The 19,004-nt window shown below is 39.8% G+C and overlaps 1 protein-coding gene across 14 annotated transcripts in view; it reads right to left on the bottom strand.

Annotated features, from left to right (window-relative positions):
• The window catches only part of VPS13B (vacuolar protein sorting 13 homolog B), a 778,478-nt gene that overhangs the window by 218,712 nt on the left and 540,762 nt on the right, over window positions 1-19,004 (bottom strand). For 11 of the 14 annotated variants that reach the window (XM_051844655.2, XM_070075348.1, XM_051844658.2 and 8 more), the window contains one exon: window positions 13,321-14,008. In XM_051844655.2, coding sequence (XP_051700615.2) covers window positions 13,321-14,008 — 688 coding nt within the window. Of the gene's footprint in view, window positions 1-13,320; window positions 14,009-19,004 lie in introns of those variants that run through there. The other 3 variants (XR_011389260.1, XR_011389259.1, XM_051844661.2) reach the window with 3 other exon arrangements.

The raw sequence follows: 19,004 nt of genomic DNA, 5'->3' as shown, positions 1-19,004 counted from the left end.
GGCCCGATGTACATGGGGCTCTCATATCATGAAACATTACTGAGGGGACTTCTGGTGAATTTTGGAGGGGAAGCTGGAAGACAACAGGATCCTGTCCTATAGAAGAGGTTCGTGAAGAAGTCTGTCCCTGATCCAGGAGCAGGGCTTTCTCTGCACTTTCTCACATACTGCTCTGCATCAGAGTTTATAACTGGAAGAGTGTGGGCTAATGGAACACTGATTTTTGGAGGTTCTCAGATCTGGTTGTATATCCTAATCCCTTTAACCGGGTAAATATGACTTCATGAATATCCAGAGTTTGTTTCCAAAATGGAGAAAATAAACACAATTTGTAGTACTGTTGAGGAGGATATTTATTAGATTATATATATATATGTATATATATATATTTGTAATGGACTCATTATGGTAGAACTTCAATAAACAGTCACTATGTTGCTTCTTGTAGCCAAACTGTAAACAAAATGATCCTGTGTGTATGGTATGTCAATCACATATCTGCTTGTCCTAGTTTTTGTTTAATACTTTTAAAGTTTATTTCCTATCTAAAAATAGAGGATTATAAAAGTTAAAGAAAACTTTGTTCATTAATAGTAATTACATACAATTTTGATCTTAAAAACTGCTAAGCTTATTTATATTTAATTTTAAAAACAAGCATGATTTTTGAGACTTAACAAAATAGGCAGATTATTTTATTTCTCTATTAGTAACTGGCAAAAAAAAAAAAATAAACTGCAGTTCTGACAATAGTCTTTGATTTTGGTTCTGGTAACTATCAAAATGATATTCTTACCTCCTTTCTCATCCCTTATAAGTCTTTGGCCTACATATGGATCAAGGAAGTAAATAATCCACAAGGAAAAACAGACTACTTTCTGTTTTCTAAACCAGACCTTAGAGTAGTGACTCCTTTTCCAAAGTCATCTGAGTATTTCAACCTTTACATAAAGAAGATACTGAACTGAGATGTCAAAAAGACATCTAATTTACAAATAACTATTGTCAGCGCATCAAGGTTTCAAGTTTACAGAGATTTCTTTTTTCAGGAAAAGCAAGCAGTGTTCACAGCTAGCCAGACTAGAAGGGGAAGAAAATACCTTAAGAAGAATTAGTGTACCAGCTGAGCACTTAGGAGGTTCTCTACTCTCCCTTCCTTCTCATAGTTCCTTGGAACAAGATATTCCTTGATGGTGTTTTAGCTTAATCCTTCTAGGCCCATCCAACAACAGAGCAGATGTTTTAACAACAGAAACTGGATGTCGGTGCTGTGGCATAGCTGGTAAAGCTTCTGCTTGTGGAACTGGCATCACATACAGGTGCCAGTTAAGAGTCCAGGCTGCTTCACTTCCAATCCAGCTCCCTGCTAATGTGCCTGGGAAGGCAGAAGATGGCCCAAGTGCTTGGACCCCAGCACCAAGGTGAGAGACATGGAAGAAGTTCCTGGCTTCGTATTGGCCCAGCGCCAAACATTGCAGCTATTTGGGGAGTGAATTAGCACATGAAGATCTCTCTCTATCTCTCCCTCTCTCTGCCTTTCAAATAAGTAAATAAATAAACGTTAAAAAAAAAAAAACACAACAAATTGTAGAGAATTTAAAGGAAATCATTGGGAAGACCAATCCCTTTGTCTCCCTCTATGAAATGGATGCTAAAGCTCCCAACAGCCATTGGTTAAAAGCGTGGTTTTGGCTATGCTTGGTGGCCTGAAAGACAACCCCATGCAATGAGAAGTCACCATGGGAGCAGTCATTTCTTGGCCACTGGACATGTAAAAGGTGAAGCTTACTGATTTTTTTTTTTTTTTTTTTTTACAGGCAGAGTTAGTGAGAGAGACAGAGAGAAAGGTCCTCCCTCCGTTTGTTCAAAATACTTATGATATGCCATTTAAATGACATTACATTTATTCTTTTTTTAATGTAAACTCAAGTTACAAATGTAGCCCACAAGGCCACTACAATGACAGAATATTAAAGTGTGAAGGAATTCACATCCATCAAACATCGTAACAATTTAATGTCAGTACAGCAAAACAACCAACAAACCAATCCCAAACCACTTCAGATGTGAGGTAAGTGCCACCATCTCCTTGTGGATACCAGGACAGCTAGCCAATTCTATGGATATTTTTCCTCATGCCCTGTATTACGCATACTCTGTATATCATAAGATATGGGAAGAGCAAGAGGGAATTCTCCGGTTTAAAACCCCAGGTCTGCAGCCCATAGGAACAGGAAGAGGAAGGGACTAGAAGTGGCTATTGGGGGAGCCAGCATTGTGGCTTAGTAGGTTTAAGACTCCGCCTGCAGTGCTGGCATCCCATATAGGCACCGGTTCAAGTTCCAGCTGCTCCACTTCCAATCCAGCTCCCTGTTGTTGGCCTGGGAAAGCCACAGAAGATGACCCAAGTGCTTGGGCCCCTGCACCTGCATGGGAGGCCTGGAGGAAGCTCCTGGCTCCTGGTTTTGGATCAGCCCAGCTCCGGCCATGGCAACCGTTTGGGGAGTGAATTAGCAGATGAAAGACCTCTCTGTCTCTCCCACTCTCTGTTTGTAACTCTGCCTCTCAAATAAATAATATATAATCTTTCAAAAAAAAAAAAAAAAGCGGCTATTGGGATGTTTGACCTTCAGTGTCTGATGGCTCTTAATCTTAGAACTAAGTTTTCCATATGTTGCAAGAAAGACATATCTTCTTTCTCTCTGTCTTTATTTGAAAGGCAGAGTTCACCGTTTCACTCTCCCAAATGATTGCAACAGCGAGGGCCGGGCAAGGCAAAAGCCAAGAGCCTAGAATTCCATCAGGGTCTTCCACATACATGGCAGGGGCCCAGATGCTTAAGCTACCTTCTTCTGCTTTCCCAGGCTCATTAGCGGGAAGCTGGATAGGAAGTGGAGCAGCTGGGACTCAAACCTGCACTCATATGGGATACTGGCATTACAGGTGGTGGCTTAATCCCCTGCTCCACAATATCAGTCCCATGATTTAGCAAATCAATGAATTCCTTTTAATATATTTTCTGTCCCTTTCTGCAGTTTTTTAAAACTCTTTCGTATTTGTTGCTTGAATGTCAAATTCTAGTGTCAGGTTCATATATTTTACAGGACAACATTTGATCAAAATCAAGTTCAAGTAAACACAGAGTGTTGTCCAGTTGAAAGCATGGTCACGTAGCCAAGGAAAACTGACTCAATCCCTGCTGGAAACCTCTTCTCTGCTCTAAGCAAAGTCTGGGTTCTGTACTATTAAAGCCATTTTAGTGCTTTTAAATGATTCCTCCCGTTTTCAAGTAAATGTTGATCATTAAAATGGGTGTTTCTAAGTCTGGAATACCATATCCAAAAACAAAGATCATTAGGTACTCATTAGGTACTCCCTTCTACTGCTAGAAATTGCAGAAGTCCCAAATTATAGTTAAAATATTTTTCATATATCAATGGCATTTCAAAAATATTTCATTTGGAGCTTGAGTTGACCCATTAATGTACAAAGAACAGATATCATTATATCCATTTTAGAGATAAGGAAACTAAAGCATCAAGAAATTTAGTTATCTGCAAAGAATGACTAAAAGCCAAGCTTTACAATTTCTGCTCCAATATCCTTCCCCATATAACATTAATTCCACCCCCACTGGCTGGGTCATTTTTTATTTAAACTTCTCAGCGCCTTTCTCCTTGAGTGAGGCAGTAGGTGCCTCTCGTTTAAGAGATCTACTTACTTGCTGACTCCTGTCAAAGTAATAATTTCATTACACATTATGGGCCAGAAAGAAATGTTACCAGCAGTTAAATTTTCAGATAAATGTTCAAGTTGTGATCATTATGACATTGAAGTCACAGGTTAATTCTAAGTCTTTCCAGGAACATTAACAAAACCTTTAATTCTAAAGAGACATGTAATTCAATCCTTTTTCTTAAAGTCACAATAACTAAATGAAATCAAGATATGATTTATGAGGTGTAAGAAGCCAGTTTATGATTTTCCAACAGTTGGTTTACTCATATGTCTTTGGCACATTTTTTACAGTCCTACTCATGAAAGGGTAAAAAAAGCCAGTTACTGCTATTGGAATTTTTCAAACTACACAACAGCTATAATTACACTGATGCGATGTGATTCTTCTGCCTAATTAAATCACTATTTTAACCAGACTTGAAGATATTGACAACATTAAAACAATATTAACACTCATTGAGTCTTGTACACTCACTTAACTGAGCACTTCATATACATCATTTAATCCTCATAACAATCCCAGGAGGTAGCATATTATGGATGAGGAAATTGAGGCTTAGGAAGGTTAAATAATGTGACCCACGGTCACTCAGCTGGAAGTAGCAGAACTGGTATTAGAACTCAGGACTGATCAACTCCCAATCTAAAGACCTCATAGGACTCCATTCTGTTTTTCTCTTAATTGGACCTTAAGCCATATTTAAAGCATTTATAAAACTTCAAAATGCATGAAGTGTGCCATACCAGGATTATCACACCTCTTGCAGAAAAGTGTGTTATTATGATATGCTTTTTCAGTAGGACTCATTCTAGTAAATGTGACTTCTATGTTTTAGTCTAGCTGAATGCTTGAATAACTACAGTCAGGTAAAGAGGCTGCAGGAGGACAGAAGCAATTGTTTTCAACTGGTTTTGCTGTGAGGTCCTAGCACACATGATGAATAATAAGATACTGGACTGTGTACTAAGAAGTACCAGAGTTACTGAAGTTCCCTGCGAAGGGTTTGACTCCTTCACAATTGACCAGATGGCACAGTAATTTCCTCAAAAACAAACAAGGCCCCAAACAAATGCGAAGAAAAATGACATTTTGAGGCTGCCTTGGGCTGCACAGTCCAGATATGAGGCAATTTCAAATCTGGACTCCATTACCTCAAGCAAAACAAATACCAATTCTTAAATATTTATAAACACAGCTAATACGATTATGTTACAAACAAGTACATACATCTTTATTTAAATGAGCATTGCCAATAATACAGCTGCTACAGATAAAGGTGTTGGCAGAAGACCTCACTGCTGTTAGAGGTTGCTCCAGGTGGGAAGGGCATGGGAAAGACTACTTCCATATTATTATAATATTTTAAGAAATCTGCTAACCTACAAATGTATTATCTACTTGAACTACATGGAAAATTTTGTGAAGTACACTATTAATATTAACAGTCTAAAAAGAAATTCCAGCTAACTCAGTCTTTGATCTGTTAGCACTTAAACTTGAGGTAAAACATGGGGCATATATGAGGGTCCTTCAAAAAGCTCATATAAAACAAATTTAAAAATAAATTTAGGTGAAAACTTTTTAAATTCTATGCATGTAAATTTTTTCAGATATAGCTGGAGTAATTTGGGATAACTAGGTTGGCAGATCAGGGATTATACTTTATTAGTGATACTTTATAAATCATCAGTAATTGTCATCACTTTTATTTTAGTTTGCTACAACAATGTAGGCATGGATCTAGATTTAATTTAAAATCTGCTGTGATTACCATCTTACAGAATTTAGGTTTTAAATATATGTACATATAAAATGCACTTACTGGGGGCTTCAAAAAGTTCACAAAAGTTTTGCATTATCTTTTTTTTTTTTTTTTTTTTTTTTTTAATTTGAAAGGTAAAGAGAGAAAGGCAGGCAGGCAGGCAGGCAGGCAGAGAGCACCTATAGACTTGCTCATAGGCTGCCCAACTATTTGAGTCATCACCTGCTGCCTCCCAGGGTGCATGTTAGCAAGAAGCTGGAATCTGGATTCAAACCCAGGCACTCTGTTTTGGGATGTTTGTGTCTCAAGCAGCATCTTATTATTCAATCTGAATGCCTGCCTCACGTTGTCATTTAACTCCATCTTTCCATGAACTTTTTGAAGCCCCTGCATATATTCAACTCTACCTTTATATTTCAAAATTTTAAATATGTATGTATCAGTCATGTTCTGGGAAAGGCAGGCAGGCTGACAAGAGGAGCAATGAATTTCACAGCTTTTCCTCTTCTAACTTGATCTTATAATATATGAAAGGAAAGCCCAGAACACCACTGCTGTCCTTTGAGTATTTTGAGTGTATTCTTTGCTTACTGGTGACAAGGGAAGAATCCAGCTAATGCTGACAACTCCCTGGAAATAGTAATTATTCATTATAATATATTTAACTGAACTGTAACTCACAGAGGTAAGAGAATCACTGTTGCAGGAAATCCTATATTAAAGTTTCTCAGAAAATCAGTTTCTGGTTAATGGACTAGAAAATATTATTTTAAAATTTCAGAATTTCTGGTGTCAACCAAAATGGAGTAAGCTCACTGCAACCTAATGCTCATGTTGCATGCAATTAAAAACCTTATGAAAAGCAAGTAAATATGGGGTGGGCATTTGGCCCAGTGATTAAGTCTCCACTTGGGACTCCTGCATCCTATTTTGGGATGCCTGGTTTGAGTTCCAGCTCCTCAACTACTGATCCAGCTTCCCGGTAAAACACATCCTGGCAGGCAGAAGATAATGGGTCAAGAACCTGGGTTGCATACAGGACACTTGTACTGAGCTCTGGGTTCCTAGCTTAACCCTAGCCCAGTCCTGGTTGCTGCAGGCATTTAGGGAGCGAACCAGTGTGTGGCAGATCTCTCTGGGTCCATCACTCTGCCTTTGAAATAAAATGAAAATAAATTTTAAAACATTTTAGAAAGTAATAAATACCATTCTGAAAAGTGAGAAAACAATGCAAACATGTGGCTATGATTCATACAGTGGTAAGTTTCCCAGATTTACTTTTGCTTTTCTCTAACTTTGACTTGAGAGTGAACTCTAAGTTGTAGTGGAGAGTGACAGGAAGGACACAGTTGAAAATCCAACAGAAACCAAGGGAATTGTGGTTTCAAGAGTGTGGAGGAAATCTTGCCTTTTCTTTTATATCTCCTGACTCTGCATGAGAGTGTGGCCAGTGTGTATTTGTGTGGTGAGTGTGCATGCAGCCGTGCTGGGGGTGAGAGAGGGATGTGATGGCTGTGCTAGGATAGTAGTGATGTAAATATGTAAGACTCTAAGAAGCTGTTAAACTCTATTTCATGAGGTAAAAGTAAATACACTTGAATGAAAATACAGAAGTTGTAAACAGAGAAACAGTACAAAAAACAACCAAATGGAAATTTTAGAGCCAAAAAAATTCTATAGAAATCATCCAATTTGTAAATGAGAAGGAAAAAAAGAAAAAAATTAAAAGAGTTTCAAGGATCTGTAGGACAATATTAAAAAGCTTAACATAGGAGTTACAGACGGAGACAAGAAAAAGATTGGTGCAGAAAAATATTTTAACAAATAATGGACAAAACACTGCCCAAATTTAGTGGGGAAAACCCCCACAAATTTACAGAATCAAGAAGTTCCGAGAACCCCAGACTGAATAAATTCAAATAAAACAAATCCAGGTACCTCACAATCAACCTAAAGAAAGCCAAATATTTTTTAAAAATCTTGAAAATGGGTAAACAAGACATTACATATATGGGAACAGCAATGGCCACAGACATGAATTTCTTGATAGAAGCTACAGAGAGAATGTGGAATGCTACCCCTGTAGCACTGAAAGAAATGAAAACCCAACAAAATATCCTTAAGGAATGACAGAGAAATGACACCTGCGGGTGAAGGAGGAGTACGGAAATCCACTGCAAGCAGTCCTGCTCTGAGAGAAATGCAGAAGACACCTCTTCCTGCAGAAGGAAATGTACCAGCGGGAAGCTGTATGCTAGGACTGCAGGAAAAGCACTGGGCAGGGTGATACCTGGGAATGTAAGACTACTTTCCAGTATTCGGCTTTTAAAAATATGTAGCATTCCTGAGACAGTCTTCCTGTCGGGTTTTCAACATAATCAGAAGCAATACATACAGTAAAAGTTATAAATGGGTGATAAAGAAATCTGTATGATTGTAAGGCTTCTACTTTTTTAAAAATGCTAAAATATTACCTCCAAGTAGACTAGGATAGAACTGGCATAAATACTGAAAACCTCAGGGCAACCATTAAAACATATTAAAGGAAAAAAAGCCAAATAGCAAATCAATTAAACAGAATATTAAAAAATATTCTAAATTGTGGGTAGAGCTGACTCTACTACTAATAAAAAATAATTAAATTTAAAGAACAGTTCTCTGTACCAAGCAGTTTTCCTTAGACTATCCCACACAGCTGATATTAGCCTCTGTAAATTGCTTCTCCGGATGTAGAGGTTACAGCTCTGACTTAAGCCATTTAAGTGTTTCACAGCCCTCCATGTCAGGAGGATTATAGTCTGCGAAACTTTCATCATGCATCACAGCGAGTGTGGTTATTAAATGAAACAAGGTGCCTGAGGCAGAAATTGTGTCTTATTTATTACTGGTTCCTCAGCATTTTGTGCCAGTTTGATAAACAAAAGGTGTTGAAATGGAACAAATGAATGACTTCTCCCAATACATGACTGTAGGAATGGAAGCTTAATAGAAATCAGAGGTTCATGCATTCTAAAATATTAAGTCAGGTGATTATACAAGACAGGACGAAAATATAACTTTAAAAACCACATTGATATGGTTCGGTGTTGTATCACAATGGTTTAACCTGCTGCCTGCGACACTGGCTTCTGGTATGAGTGCTGGTTCAAGTCCTGGATGTTCCACTTCCAATCCGGCTTCCTGCTAATGTGCCTGGGAAAGCAGCAGAAGATGCCCCAAGTACTTGGACCCCTGCTACCCACACCAGAGACCTGGGTGTAGTTTCAGGCTCCTGGGTTCAGCTTGGCCCAGCTCCAGCTGTTTGGTCATTTTGGGAGTGAACCAACAGATGGAAGAATGATTTCTCTCTCTGTGTCCTTCCCTTTCTCTGTAACTCTGCCTTTCAAATAAATAAACACATTAAAAAAATCAAGATTACACTGATTAATTTAATGGTGACCTTGAGGTACATACCATACTCCTATACTGTTCAAAGGATCTTTAGCATTTGCTGTCAGGGTCTTTATTACAGTCTCATGACTATGTCAAATGAAACCAAATATTCATAATTAAAGTCAAAGATTTTCCATCCCTCTAGACTCACTCAGAGCTATGCTTTTAGAATAAAAAAGTCAATGTTCATGTAATGAATAATGCATTCTAGAATCAAATATTTGAGATGACCAGGCTGCTTGTATACAAAACCTGTTGTAAAAATCTCACATATTAGTAAAATGAATTAGTCATTAGTTAATAAGGTAAAAGAAATCTTTGACATGTTTTTGTTGCACATGATTTTCATATAGAGTCACATGAGCACATGTAATAATGGTTTATACTTTACATAGAAAATAAATAATTATAAGCTAAATTGTGCTGGACTTTTTTTTAACAATTAAATAATGTTGTGCTCTAAGAAAAACACCCAATGTCTCTGATCTCTGTAACACAATCAGGCATGTTACAAAATTGAGAAGAGGTAATCATTGAGATACACATTTTGAGATGTGCTAGAATGGCTACTGCCTGGCTGCCACTTGAGTTACCTTATAGAGCACCAGAGGGCATGGGCCAACAGTATAGACAGACATACTATTTTACTTATTTCATTTTAAAACTATGATGACTTTATCTTTTCCTTGACCCTTTTCAGAAAGTTAGCTTCACAGTGATGCTTCTGTCTTTTCAATTAAAAGATACCACAATGACACCTTCTCTTTAGAATTCAGAAATGGGGCTAGCCACCTCCACCTTACCACTTCCTCTCCTTTCACGAATGTTAACATCATAGTCATTCAAATTTCTCTCTCTTTTAAAGATGTATTTATTTATTTGAAAGAGTTAACAGAGAGAGAGAGAGAGAGAGCGAGCGAGAGAGAGATCGATCTGCTATCTACTGGTTACCTTTCTAGATGGCCACAATGGCCAGTGCTGGCCCAGGCCAAAGCCAGGAGTTAGGAGCTTCATTCAAGTCTCCACATGACTTTCCCAGGTGCATTAGAAGGCAGCTGGATTGGAAATGTAGCAGCTGGATCTTAAACTGGTGCTTGTAGAGGATGCAGTCATACAGGTGGCAGCTTAACCTGCTATGCCACAGTGCCACCCCCTATTTTTTCTTCTTCAATAATATTACTCTCTCAGGGCTTCCAAAGACTACTGGACATGGAACAGTGCTTTTCCCAGGATGCAGAGTGCTATACAAAGTGTTTCTGGATAACCAACTGATATTGGGATTTGGACAATTTCAATCAGTCTTTGATAACTAAGTTTTATTAAATTTGATAGCATTTACGTACTTAAACACTGAATAACGTCTTCTGTGATCACTACACATCTACACATCGAGCACATGGCTATAAAGTCACATCTGGAAAGAGGTTATAGCTGTTCATGAAGCCCTTTCCCCTCAATGCTCCACTGAAGTATCAAAGAAAATCTGCATTTTCAAAATAAATTTTTTGTTGACAGGCAGAGTTAGACAGTGAGAGAGAGTGAGAGAGAGACAGACAGACAGACAGAGAGAGAGAGAGACAGAGACAGAGAGAAAGGTCTTCCTTTTCCGTTGGTTCACCCCCAAAATGGCCACTACAGCCGGTGGGTGCGCTGCGCCGATCCGAAGCCAAGAGCCAGATGCTTCTTCCTGGTCTCCCATGCGGGTGCAGGGCCCAAGCACTTGGGCCACTTGGGCCATCCTCCACTGCCTTCCCGGGCCACAGGAGAGAGCTGGACTGGAAGAGGAGCAACCAGGACAGAATCCGGGGTGCCGGCACTGCAGGCGGAAGATTAGCCTAGTGAGCCGTGGCGCCGGCCCTCAAAATAAATTTTAACCTGGTATGGTGGTGGTTTATAGATGTCAACTCCCTGAGGCCAAAGCAGTAACTCTAAATATTTTTGGAAAGGTAAGGGTGGGAGATTAATTCTGAATTATATAATAAAGCTTTAGAGCTGAAATGGACCTTGTTGATATTTATTATAATCATCACATTTTATAAATAAGGAAACAGAAACATTAAAAAGTAGAACTACATGGCCGAGATCACTTTGCCAATTAAAGGGAAGGCTAGTAATAAAATCCTAACTTCTGCTTACTAGTTTAGTAATCTATTACATAATAACAGCTAAAGCAATAACAGCAAACATTTATGATGGCCTACTAGTTGCTAGGCTCAATATTAAGTACTTCAGAATTATTCATGAGTCATCTCTTCATTTTCTCAACACTATGAAATTAATATTCATCTCATAAGTGACAAACCCAGATTTGCCATACTATCGAGAGAGGCTGCACTATGTAGTCACATGATGAACACATTTAAGTTACACAAATTCACCAAATAAAACTTACAGAGCGACCATACACATGCCAGAAATATGGATTCACCTTTCTCTCCATTCCAAAAAAAAGCTTTGTTTATTGCTAGGACTGTGGCCTTGGGCAAATTACTTCTCTAAGCTTAGGTTCCCAGGTTCCCTATCTCTAATACAGACTGTAACATTCCCCATAGATTTGTTAACAGGATGAAATGAGGCAAGGCATTTAAAGCAGATAGTGATCACTATACATCTATAAAGGCACAGGTCATAGCTGACCTGTTCATATGAGGCCCCTTCCCCTCCTTTCCTCTGCCTTTTCTATCATCTCCCAGCAAGGGTCATTGAAGCCATCCACCCATAGAGCAACTTCAGCTGAGTGAACCTAATTAAGATTTAGGACTTAAGAATTAAGATGAATTTTTCAAACCTTGCATCCTGTCAAAACAGGTAGGCAGATTTCCAACAGGTATGTGGGCATGAGTCCTTGAATGACATAATGGAGCGTTCTATTAGCTCAGCACCACCCCATCTCCAGTACCCTTGAAGTGTCTGTTATGTTATAGGACCCAGTGAGTGAGTGCAGTTTGATGAAGGGTGGCAGGGGTTGCTGGTAAATGCTTAACAACATGCTCTCACAATGGGAGAGATGATTGAGGGCATTTACAGCATATGTGGTGTAAATACTCTCACCATGGTCCATTTAAGCCACCAGTAGTTTAACTACGGTCTTACAAAGCTCCTTAAAGCCTTCTGAGCCAGTTAAGTGCCAGCCAGCTCCAGCACACTACTGGATGGCCAGTCAGCAGTATGGTCTACTACCGCATTCTAAAGCAGGAGACTTGTATTACACCTTGGCAAGAGCCTAGAGTTTCCCACTTCTTTGAGCTGAACACTGATCACTATATCTGCCATCTACTCTCCAGGTTCCTACTGTGTAAAACGTTCACCTTGAAGCTAAGAATGAAGCACCCAGACTTCCCAGTTAGACCAATTCTCCAATGCTTCACTGATGGCTTCCAGCTCCTAAATGGGACCGCCTGATAGTAATACAATGCTTGAATTATACTTGGGCCTGTTACTAGGATGCTTATCCAAAACTGAGTCTTAGTTGACGCAACTACCATCTCCAGTCTTTGTAGCCAAATCATCTAGTCTTCACCAGCTCAGGAAAAAGGTCTCTCATACCTTCTTTGATCCTCCTGCCATTGGCCCTTGTTACTTAACAGATGGTCTGAAATTTGAAGTTCTGCTTACTTCCCCAGTCTCAACAGGCATGAAGCTTCAAAAGTTCTATATAAATATTATAGTAAAGGATTGCGGTATAATCTAGTTCTAGGGAAGGTATGGAGTGGAGAGCCAGAGCCACCTAGCCAACACTATTAATAAACAGCTTCATTGCAGATGTACAAAAATCTTAAAATCTGCAGGAGATGGGAGGGTTGCGAGTGGGAGGGAAGTGATGCGGGGGAAAGCCATTATAATCCATAAACTGCACTTTGGAAAATTATATTTACTAGATAAAAGTGTTTCTAATAATAAAAAATCTTAAAATCATCTTAATTTATTAATAGAGCTTGTTAATTACTTATTTCATGCTGCTGCAGCAAGATGACTGAATCAAAAGACCACCAAAACAATGCACATCATGTACAGTCCACCATTTTGTTTCTGAACAGTGGCGCTAACTTGGAAAGCATACCTCTGGATCGTTATGTGAAAAAGGTTATGCTTCCCACACAATGCAAATTGTTGAGCTTCTCTAGAGCCAAAAGAGTCCCTGTTTCATTCAGCTCCTAAACAAAAATGAATATTCAGTAGCACGGTGAAAACACTCAGGCTAAATACATCCCAACACAATCCAAAAACTTACTTAAACCATGGAACATGAACTTTACATATTCTGTAGAGAAAGAAATCTTGTCTGGTCTGCCAGCTGTCTCATGCTTGATCAATTCTGGAACTATGAGAATAAAACTTACGATGTAGCGGTAATGACTAGCACTGCAGTGAGTCTGAAGTCACTTACCCGTGCATTTGTAATCAGAGGCTACCCCTTTAAGGACAGCATCAAAAATAGATATTTCCACTCGCTGCTTTCTGTGGTGACAACTCAGAAGCAAGGAAGGCTGGGACACAACGAAGTACAGGAAAGGTTCTAGCTCTAAGTCACCGGTTCCTCTTCGACCAGGCTGCCGGACGATAGTGATACCAAGCGCCTGTCTAGCAGATGACCTTGTGGATGCGTGCAGACTTTCCAGAGAGAGGATACCTATTTTTTTCCCTGATGGAAAAGATATGCTGCTGCTCAAGAGATCTTCTGCTGTCACGGTGGAAATACATGCCTGGCTGGGCTTCATAACTTTGGAATCAACTTCTGGGAGATCTGATGAACTCTTGTCTGTTTTTTCATCATCCTTCTGTTCTGGTGATTTCGGTTTGGGTAATGCGGTACAGGAATAGGTCATTAGTGAGATTCGACTTGCAGTAATAAATATGTCAAAGGGAATAAAATTTAGATTTTTTACAATTGATGACTGGCGTGAAGGACGGGCAATGCGGTGCTGACTGGCCCCACTGTGTTGCTCTATTTGTACTATTCTGATTTTAACACTGTCACTGCCAATTCCACTATCCTGAGCACCACTGTACCGAGATGAGGTTTCAGCCATGCCTCCATCAAATGTATCCATTTTCTTCTGTTCTTGTTTAGAAATCTGTAAGGAAAAATAATGAAATAGTTCAAACTAGTTGCATGCCAAGTGTTATTATAAGAAAAATGTCATAACCATGTTGTTGGAAAGGGAATTTAAAAAATGGGTCTACTATAACTTTTTTTTTTAAATTTTTTGACAGGCAGAGTGGACAGTGAGAGAGAGAGAGACAGAGAGAAAGGTCTTCCTTTGCCATTGGTTCACCCTCCAATGGCAGCCACGGCTGGCACGCTGCGGCCGGCGCACCGCACTGATCCGATGGCAGGAGCCAGGTGCTTCTCCTGGTCTCCCATGGGGTGCAGGGCCCAAGCACTTGGGCCATCCTCCACTGCACTCCCGGGCCACAGCAGAGGGCTGGCCTGGAAGAGGGGCAACCGGGACAGAATCCGGTGCCCTGACCGGGACTAGAACCCGGTGTGCTGGCACCGCAAGGTGGAGGATTAGCCTAGTGAGCCGCGGCACCGGCCTACTATAACTTTTAACATAGTAATCACAAAAACAAAGTAAGTGCGTATTCAAAAAAGATTTCACCTCAAAAAGCCAAAGAATTACTAGCAAAAAAGCCTGATATATGCATTTCTTCCATGAAAATAACACGAGTTCCAGACTTTCTTTGGATTAATACAAGTAGCACATATTTTTTAAAATGCCTCTTTAAAAATTATTTTGGCTAATATTCTTTTTTTTTTTTTTTTTTTTTTTTTTGACAGGCAGAGTTAGTGAGAGACAGAGAGAAAGGTCTTCCTTCCATTGGTTCACCCCGCAAATGGCTGCTGCGGCTGGTGCGCAGTGCCGATCCAAAGCCAGGAGCCAGGTGCTTCCTTCCTGGTCTCCCAAGCCGGTGCAGGGCCCAAGGACCTGAGCCATCCTCCACTGCCTTCCCGGGTCACAGCAGAGAGCTGGACTGGAAGAGGAGCAACCAGGACAGAATCCAGCACGCCAACCAGGACTAGAACCCGGGTGCCTTGGCTAATATTCTTTATAGTAATTTTCTAAGCAGTGCAGTAAGTTGTTTCCAAGTCATGATTTTTGTTGCTGAAAATATAGTTTGGGGGGCTGGTGCTGTGCATCCTACTGTGGTGCCAGCATCCCATATGGGCGCTGGTTCAAGATCTGAATACTCCACTTCTGATCTAGCCCCCTGCTAATGGCCTGGGAAAGCAGAGGATGGCCCAAGTGCTTGGGCCTCTAAACCCATGTGGGAGACCCTGAACAAGCTCCTTGCTCCTGGCTTTAGATCGGCCCAGATCTGGCCATTGTGGACATTTGGGGAGTGAACCAGCAGTTGGAAGACCTCTCTGTCTGCAGCTCTGCCTCTCAAAAGAAAATAGTTTGAGGCTGGCACTGTTGGCATAACAGGGTAAGCCTCTGCATATGATGCCAGCGTCCCAAATGGGCACTGATTTGAGTCCTGGTTGCTCCACTTTCCATCCAGCTCTTTGCTAATGGCTTGGGAAGGCAGTGGAAGATGGCCCAGGTGCCTGGGCCCCTGTACCCACATGGGAGACCAGGAAGAAGCTCCTAGCTCCTTGCTCCAGATCAGCCTAGCTCTGGTTGTTGCCACCACTTGGGGAATGATGGAAGATCTCTCTGTCTGTAACTCTGCCTCTCAAATAACTTTTTTTAAAAAAGGAAATATAGTTTATGTAGGAGTTGTTTATATTATATACTTGGCCTGTTTATAAAACTGACTTACAGGTTTTTGGATAATAAGAAAGACAAGGAAAACTCAGTAATCCTAAATTATGCAATACAATGAAAAGTGAACTAAAATAAATGCATGCCATAGAAAAAGATGTTTGTATTCCCTACTACAACAGGATCTGGAAAATAAGCGTAAATATAAGTGATCAAGTAAAATCAAGCCAGTAATGAACTAAGCAATTAAAATTTTTGAAGGCAAATTTTTTTCCTTCATGCAATAAAGTTCTCAACATTTCCCATCAATGCCTCCCTAGGTAGAGGACAAAGACCGACCAGGGTCATCTTGCAGCGAGACTCCACGACCTTCAGACCTTTCCCAACCAGTATTTTTCAGCACTGATATAATTCACTTGCTCCTTCAGTGACATAATAGAGAATCATTGAAAGAATCATGGAAAAACTGTAGGAATAAAGAAAAACTCAAAATCCTCCCCATCACCATCTTATCACCAAAGGTAGCCAATGGTAATATCTTAGTGCACTTTCTTTCCGTCCATGCATGGGTTCCCCAAAGCCATATCCCTTGGTGTTAAAACATGGAGACAACATTTGAAACTCAATATATTGACATACTAAATATACTCTTTATAAATATAATTTTAAAAACTGTTCAATACTTCATTTTGTTAGGAACAATTTGTTCAACCATTCCCATATAATCAAAAAATCAAGTTTTAAATTTTTGTCAACAAACATCAATGCTAAGCATCTGGTAATATTTCTTTAGGACAGGATCCTAGAAGTAGAATTAATGGTGAGAAAAAATTGACATTTACTGAATATCATCACCTACTTTTCTTCAAAAAGCTTCACTAATTTACATTATTACCACAAATGGAAAAATATCCCCAGTACTGAGTAACTGGGTATAGCTTATCATTTTTCAAATCCTTTTTAATTTGGTAAAAATGTCAATTCTCTACATGCCTCAGATTTGTATAAGCTACTTATAATGGATTCTTGGTGAAAATATAAAGAACTAATAATTCAAAAATGATGTAGAAGTCATTAGAGTTTTTTCAAGTATTTCTAACTGCTGTTACAGTTGTTGATGAAGACTCATTGCTAAAACATCCCAACCTCAGCTATTTGAAACAAAAACAACTTAGCCCTGCTCTTGGAAGACAGCGTGTTCTCTTAAAGTGTTCTGCCTATTCTGCGCTCCTTCTCTGTTTGCAGCGTCCCTCTGGGCTGGCGTAGTCACCCAAGACAAATGACATTCATCGAGAATTACTCTCTCTTTTCCTTCTTGATGATCTTAGTATTTCATTCGTGGTTCTATCATAGGATGCATTATATTCCACTAAAACGCTCTGTGGTGATAGTATTGGGACAGTGCTAAAGCAAAATATCAGCTTTGTCATCAGACCTGGGAGGTACATGATTGAAGTTCAATCCTAATGGTGTGACTTCGGACAAATTACAAACCTCTCTAAGGCTACATCATCTTAGCTGTAAAACGGGGATAAGAAATCCTACCTTACAGGGTTACTAGAGGATCAGTGAGCTAAAGAAGTCAACACAGTGCCTAGCACACAGAAAACACTCAACAACAGGTAGCTATTACGTGTCTAGCGGAAAACTGCTAGAGGGAATGAACCATTCCATTCTGCTTCTGTGTATTGCTAAAGGGCACAGCACTGAACAGATGCCATAAATGTTGGACATGTTTGTTTCTTATATAGTCTTTTTTATTTAAAGATTTATTTTATTTATTTGAAAGAGTTACAAAGAGAGGTAGAGCCAGGGAGAGAGAGACAGAGAGAGGTCTTCTATCTGCTGGTTCACTCCCCAAATGACTGCAACGGCCAGAGCTTAGCTGATCCAGAGCCAGGAGCTTTTTCTGGGTCTCCCACACAGGTGCAGGGGCCCAAGGACTTGGAACATCTTCTACTGCTTTCTCCAGGCCATAGCAGAGAGCTGGATCAGAAGTGGAGCAGCCAAGACTTGAACCAGCGCCCACATGGGATGCTGGTGCTGCGAGCCGGGACATTAACCGGCTGTGCCACAGTGCTGGCCCCAATAGAGTCTTAAATGAAAAAAACAAACAAACAAACAAAAAGCCCTGTGGACTACAATTGCATGACTGTAAAGATGTAAATATATGTGGGTGAAGTCCAATACCGCATTCTTTGGGGTCTGAGAGAGGAGTCCTTCCTGATCTGCATCCTCTACCTGTGGGATGACCACACTTCAAGAAATCCACTCAGTCTCTGCTAGGTCTTCATTCTGACATTAGTACGTTGATATCCATCCCATATGGTTGCTGCATTAAATATGTTAATGTACTGAATATATGTATGTGTGTGTGTATGGTACACACAGGTACTCAATAAAGGGTAAAGCGAAAAACAAAAACAAAAATAAAATCCTTCCTGTTTGTGCAGAGTTCAGCAACTTTTCCAGGTAGTGGTAGTCTTTCCTGCTTCCATAACTAGCTACTATTATCATAGCACTATTCATAAGGCATTCTGTCTCTGAGCAGTTGAAGAAAAAGTAGATGAGTATGTTCACTGCTGTTCTCATGTACGCTTTATTATGTGTTACAACCCTTTGAGAGGTAGCACTCTTATACCATTTTATAGTTAAATGTATTAATCCATAGGTCCAAGGTCAGATAGCAAGTAGGCTATGGGTAAAAGGTAGCATTCGATAACATACCTTTCTGTTCGTCATATAGGAGAGCTTAATAACTGTGTATTGACTGAATATATGAATAAAAAGATTTCATTTAAAACTCAATAAAATGAAAATAAAGGTAACTGTGATCAAAGTAAGAGTTTACTTTTAAAGTTTTACTTATCCTTATTACAAATTTTTAAATATATCTCCAAATCCATTACCAATCAAGAATTCCCAAATAACAAGCAAAAATGCAATAAAATCAAATATATAACTTAAATAATCCAGGGCATACTGTACATGTTTTGAGGCATTATAAATATCTATAAATAATTTGAGTAAAAAGTCCTTGAGGGTGGCTTGTGCTCTGGCATAGTGGGCTAAGTCTCTGCCTGTGGCGCCAGCATCCCATATGGGCGCTGGCTTGAGTCCTGGCTGCTCTTCTTCTGGTCCAGCTCTTTGTTTGTGGCCTGGGAATACAGCAGAAGAAGGCCCAAGTGCTTGGGCCCTTGCATCCATGTGGGAAACCCAGAAGAAGCTTCTGGCTCCTGGCTTCAGATCAGCTTGGCTCTGGCCATTGTGACCATGTAGGGAGTGAACCAGCAGATGGGAGACCTTTCTCTCTGTCTCTCCCTCTCTGTCTATAACTCTACCTTTCAAATAAGTAAATAAA

Source organism: Oryctolagus cuniculus, chromosome 6 (genome assembly GCF_964237555.1).
Source record: "Oryctolagus cuniculus chromosome 6, mOryCun1.1, whole genome shotgun sequence".
Taxonomy (NCBI): domain Eukaryota; kingdom Metazoa; phylum Chordata; class Mammalia; order Lagomorpha; family Leporidae; genus Oryctolagus; species Oryctolagus cuniculus.
Note: the sequence above shows the minus strand (reverse complement) of the source record. Positions and strands in the feature narration are given on the sequence as shown.